At 38.6% G+C, this 6,267-nt stretch overlaps 1 protein-coding gene across 1 annotated transcript; it reads right to left on the reverse strand.

Annotated features, from left to right (window-relative positions):
- Positions 1 to 1,717: 1,717 nt before the first annotated feature.
- Positions 1,718 to 5,820, reverse strand: ZNF706 (zinc finger protein 706). The gene is made up of 3 exons (XM_010073678.1): positions 5,631 to 5,820; positions 4,345 to 4,452; positions 1,718 to 3,731 (listed from the first exon to the last, which is right to left on the reverse strand). Exons 1-2 carry the CDS (start codon positions 5,763 to 5,765, stop codon positions 4,357 to 4,359), a joined length of 231 nt encoding a protein of 76 aa, XP_010071980.1. The 5' UTR covers positions 5,766 to 5,820; the 3' UTR covers positions 1,718 to 3,731; positions 4,345 to 4,356.
- Positions 5,821 to 6,267: the final 447 nt, after the last annotated feature.

The following is a 6,267-nucleotide window of genomic DNA, read 5'->3' on the forward strand; positions in this document are numbered from 1 at the left end:
AAGATAACCCAACTCCCTCAGTGAGCCCCTATTGTGCCTTATCTACGTAAAAACTGTAACACAATAGACAATGCATTATAAACTTTCCAAGTAATTTTCAAAAAGGCCAGTAAAATTCCACAGACAGAACCTGGCACCCTCCCTCTGCCTGGACTAGAGCAACACCGCTGATGATTCTACAGAATATGCAAAAATCACACACTGAGTACCAGTCCAAAGCTGAGTTTCGGGGCTGAATTCAAAGCCCTGTAAGGCTCTAAATAGGTAGATCGTGGGGTCCCAAATGATACACAGCAGAATGGGGCTGAGCAGACAGAAACACAAGCTGGCCTTTGCTTTGTGGACTCTGTAGGACTAATTGCGTTTACTGGTCAGACCTTGGGAAGACCACACTTCCAGTAAAGCCAAATACTTCCCAACTGGTTTCTGTCAAAATGGGAAACAAACCAGACCTCAAGTCTATCAGTATTTGACGATAAAAGAAATTCCACCTATTAGCTCTTCTTATCAAGATGGGAAAACAGTTCAATATAGTTTACAGAAATGCTACAAATTCCTTCGTTACTCTGTGGTTTGCAAACAGCCCGTGGTCATTAGCTTTACTTGAGCTCAAGTGTTTTCAGCTCAACAGCAAATAACCAAAAGGGATAGTCTACAGGGACATTTCAAGAGCACTGCACAAAGCCAACTCTTTGCTTACAGCTACATAGCAACCGTCTTCAACTTCTGTTTCAGGTTTTTCACTCAGCTTTTTGATAGCAAGAAACCAGAAACCTTTAGAGATAGGCGGAGGTACAGAAAGGAGCCTTAGTCAGTCTGAGTAACACAACTTGCAAAACTGTCCTTGATCACTCAGCAGTCCCCGAGATGCCTCATCGTAACCACACGTGCTAACTTTTACTCTGGGATCTGAAGTGAGACTTTTTTTCAGAACATTTTAAGCCCTGCTTAAAATGCTATTTGAGATGCCACTTAAAGAGATTCCCAGAAGAGATGTGGGCTTCTGAAAATCCAAAAGCACTTTTTAAAATTGCTCCACAGGTGTCCACGACAACTGATGCCCATACTGACAACAAAAGAGCCCTTTACCTAAACGCTGTCCCTGCACAAAGCTGAATCTTTCTTAAGCGAACACAGGACACTTTCCTTGCCTATTTTTCTTTCTTGTAAAGTTGGACAGCTTCGAGCTCCAGGACAGTCCACAGCCAGCAAATGAATGTTGTCAGTGCAGTAATGCTTGTTTTTAAAAGCAGGCAGGAAGTATGACATTTTACATTTCAGTTTTTTAATTCTCTTTAATCAGACACATTACAACGCACAACTGTGTCTTTGGCCAGGTAACAGAGTGCCATCCTTCAGATCAGGAAGAGATGATGGAGAACTTCTAGTCCTTCCTCTGACCTTTTGGGTACATGGAATATTGCAGATATTCTAAATGAGGACGATTCCCCCGTTTAGTATCGCATTCCCCTTACAAAGCCTTTATAATAATTCAGTCACAGCTTTCATTTCTGTAATTGAGATTGCAGCTACTGCAGCTAGGGAACCTACTGAACTGAGGATCACCCTTGCCTTCTAACACATAAAACCCCCACCATTTCATAGGGTATTTTCAACTTGAGCATCATAAAGTTTTAAAAATACAATTCTAACTGAAGTTAACCAACCCACTAGTGATGCAGCTTTCCAGCTCTTCAGTGCTCATTAAGAGAGATTGTTTATGAAACAAAATCTTTTTATTTAATGCTACACAATCTGAATTGAAGGAATAGAACATATACTTCACCTCAGGATCAAGCTATAGGGATACATCCCAGAACATTTTGCAGAATAAAACCAGGTTACTAAATACCAATCAGTGCAAGAAACATCTTTTATCTGTTTGCACTCAGCATATTTTCAGACAAACTACAGCATCAGAACATTGAAGTACCTCTCCCCCATACAGCACAAAGGTTGAGAGCATATTTCTTGCCTTGTGGGAGGCAGTTTGTCAGGATATATGTATTGATAACATTAAAGAAAAATAAATGAAGCATTACATCCTGATGTCAGGTGTACAAGCGCAGTAGTGGATTACTCTCAGAGGAGAACATTTTCTATAAAAGTGGTATACATGTCATCCTGGAGTGACTATAATACAGAGAAACTTTATGCCAAAGTAAGTATTTACAGAGATACTGTCACAGCAAAGAGGACAGGAAGCTAGTCTCACAGGAGTAGTTCAATAAAGAGCAAATGAGTGGACGAAGACAAAGGCTTTGACTTTATATAATAAAATACCAAGTGCATTCTTTTAAGTGAATGAGTCTTTGAGGCTATGGTCCTAGATTTTAAGAAGCCATTTGAAGGCCAGATGTACAGTCCTGAAGTATAAGCAAGGGGGTTACTTGGACTGCCAGAATTTTTACGTCCGTTTTAACCTCAGTAAATCACAGCAATTCTAGTATTGCTTCTCACAGCAAGGTCAAAACTAAAGCTCTTAAAATAAGCCCCCTCTAAATGCCAAGATGAGATTTTGTATAGCAGGCTTTCTAGCACAATTCAGATGTTTCTCCACTACTTCTGTGCTGTACATCTGGGATTAGAACTGAGCCCAGAACACTTTAAGGGTAATTATGTTTAGCTGCTCAAATGTTCTTGGCCAGAGAGTTATTATCCAGCTTTTTCCTGTCAATACAACTTTAATCACATCTGATTTCTTAAAGTAGCCATATTATTTTAGTTACTTTGGCTCTTTTCCAACAGGCTTACTTTAAGCTGGCTGTGAAGAAAGGTTATTAATGGCTGGCTCTTTTGCCTATTTCTTGAAGAGCTGCTACTGAAATAACCAGATGCATTTGCAGAGGAACATGCGTGGCTGACTGCTCAAAATATCATTTAAAATAATTTCAAATCAATTTTTCAGCTAAGAGCAGAGTTACTTTAACCTAATATTTGCAAGCATTTTTCAAGCCAGCATACCCAGAAGCATTCAACCCTGCCACTTCTCAGCTTCCTCAGTCATCTACCAAATATAAAGGATAGCAAGCATAGCAAGTCTCTCCAGTGCATGACTTCAAGGAACATGATCCCTCAGTAAAGGAATCCCATTCGAAATGGCTTGCGGTATTAGACTCCAGTACACAGGACAAAAATGTAGAAGGAAGTCTCGTGATTCTCCTGCAGCTTCCAGGGTGTCTGCTGCGCCTTGAGCCAAAAACTGGACCACTAGAGACTGGGCTCAAGCAGGCAGCACACTGAACAGTAAATCTGAGCAGCTTCCCTCTTCACTTAAGATTAATTTACTGTAATGTACATTACTTTCAGTGGAATGATACTGCTCACGATTTGGCAGGATGGGGAAAATTCCACTTTGTCTTTTTTATTATAAGGCAGATAATGCAGAAAGTTGAAACAGAACTTCTACAAGGATTTAATCTGTGATATTGTAAAATCAAAGTACTACTTTATTAAATGAGTTATTTTACACAATATGAACATCAATATAATTACAATTGTAAAAAATTTTTTATAACAAGTATGGACTGATTTTTCAGGATTTCCAAATAGGGCACAACTGTACATTTACACAGAATTGTCTTTGCATGAAGCCCAAGAGGGAACAGCATAAAAATATGAATGTTTCTGTAGCCCCTTCATTTTTGCTGATCAACAGTTTTAGAAAAGCAGCTGCAGGTTTGTTATGTAAGGTCTGACAGTAGAAGAGTCAATAGGTGCCATGATTTCACCTATAAGAAACAAGAATAACTCAGTTAAGCTGAACCATTGCACAATGCTGTTTACATCTGCATGAATGAAATACCATAATGCTGCTTTTTACCTCATTTCAGCCTTTTATTATAACCACGTTGAGTTACAGCCTAACAACTGGCTACTGGGAAATCTCTTCCACAGTTAACACAGAGGTTAAGTTTCATATTGGAATGCAGAAAAATCTGCATTCACTTGCAAAGCTTCAGGAACAAAAAGGCTCAATTGTTGGAAATATACTAAACAACTATTTCTATTACATGTTTTGTAGCAACAGATTGTGTTTATTGTATTTTGTTCAAATCAAACTAATATTTCAAAGCAAGAACTAAATAATAAAGTATTCCTACAACTCTAAGGATGACCACTTGAAATAACATTAGTCCCTTTTAAAACAACCTGCACACAGAGTGAAATGCCACAGCCATTTCACCTATGTACGTATTAGCTTCCTTCTCCTGTATCACAGTTCAGGGGTATAACTTTAACCTAGAGTTAATTTTCATATTAAAGAAAACAAAGCAAGTTTTAAGTCTCGGTGGTGGTAAAAAAACCTTTCTCATACAATCATTTAAAAATTAAGGGAATGACCTGTAGACAACTTTATGCCTGAACATCAGCCAATTCTGGAGGAAGTGGAGTCTTAGGATGCTTGCTTTCAAAGTGCTGTTTGAAGGTCTTGGGATCCGGCATTTGTGTCTGATTGAAGAGAGACATTGAACTTTATGCACAGTACAAGTGTTAAATGATACTTCAAAACCTGTTCCCCCCGCCCAATGCTTTATTTTTCCCAAAACAAATTGTATCCTAAGTGACACTGCTCTAGTGACAGAAGCACCATTAATTTAGCTACAAATTAAAAGGGAATATTTAACCTCAGATTTTCAGAGAGGTGCTTTTAAGCACTAGTATCACACTGTTTTGGCATGTTCACCAGTGGCAGTATTCCTGCTAGAAATCTCCCTGAAGATGTTTCACTTCACGTGCTGGTTTGGTAGAAAACCAAACCTCACCATTTTCTTTTTCAATACCTAAAAGATACATGTTTATCCTTTTCAGAATCAAACCTTTATGAAAACTTTTTTTTTTTTTTTTGCTTATCAATAGGCCAGAGAGTCACGTGGCATAGACTGATTCTCTACTTGGCACAAGCTATCTCAGACCATTGCTACTACACAACTGCAGCCATCAACTGCCCAAAGGGATTGCTGCTACAGCCTGATTTCACAAGAAAAGGAACTGCTTACAAGTATTTAAGTGAGCAGACCTTAATTTGGAAACTTATTTAAGACATTCGAAGTGACAAATCTATTCTGGGACTAACCATTTAGGTGAAAATGGCAAATTTATCCTTCAGCTCCAAAACAAGGACATTCAGAAAAACCAGGCAGAAGGCAAAAATAATCTGATAAGAGCTCACATTTCTGTCCTCTTGTCAAGTCATTTATTCCAGTAGAAGTTACTGTGTACCAAACTTAGACTAAAGCTTTTGGCACCAACACTTTTCCTTTTTACATTAACACCAATAACCAGTGATTCTCAGATGGGCCAATTCTATCACAAAGAAAAGATGTTTCTATTTGGAGATTAAACAGGAAGTGATCTCACACTTTTTACATTTCATACGTCATACTAACAGCACAGGCAGACCCCTAAAATTCAAAAGGCAAGGTAACTACCTAAAACCCATCTGTACATGACCTCTCAGATCTTCTCATATCTCAGTTATCTGTACAGCTGTGCAAATGCTTATAGCGACAAGCTAGACAGTCACTTAAGAAGTATTTTATCTTCCACTACATAATCTTCTCAAAATTCTGTTCTAGGCTGGAAGACAGACCTGCCTACAATAATATTTTGTCTTCAGTTCCTCTTACCCTACAGACAGTGCAGGTATATATCAAGGCAGCCTTGGCTGCAGCCTTCTGATCATGTCCTTGCTTCTTTTTTTGCTCAGCTTGCTTTTTGGCATTTTTCTGCTGCGACTGAATCTTCTGCTGTCCACGAGCCATATCTACAAACAAAAAGAAGACATTTAGTCTACAAGTGCGAGAAATTACTGCTGCTAGCGGACTCAGAAGCTGTAACCACGAGCATAAAGCAGTCATGCGCTCTGTCCCTAAGGTCTACAACTCCCATAATTCATATGTAACAGACATCTGTTCGAGCTCTTTACTGTGTAAAGACTCTGGTTTTGGTATCTTTCTTAAAATATTCATTGGAATTATTTAATCCATTCTAAGGTTTCTTCCTCTAGAAAGCTTCAAGGTCTACTTTTGAAAAGTGTTTTCAATAGTCAGAATAATCTACGTTTCCTAATGTGTCAGTAGAAACTTATTCTCCATTTCCACAGGTACAGTGGAAAATGTAGGGTTTCTGTAGTTTTTTTTTTTTTTGTAAAGCTTAAGATTCAACCTTTATTTCTGGAACTTGAAACAGGTTCCAAGAAAGGCAAATCAAAGTATTCCCCAAGCTGTACTACTGTCTTCTGGTGTATGTGAGCTTGTGATCTGC

This window comes from Pterocles gutturalis, unplaced genomic scaffold, assembly GCF_000699245.1.
Source record: "Pterocles gutturalis isolate BGI_N339 unplaced genomic scaffold, ASM69924v1 scaffold31612, whole genome shotgun sequence".
NCBI lineage: Eukaryota > Metazoa > Chordata > Aves > Pterocliformes > Pteroclidae > Pterocles > Pterocles gutturalis.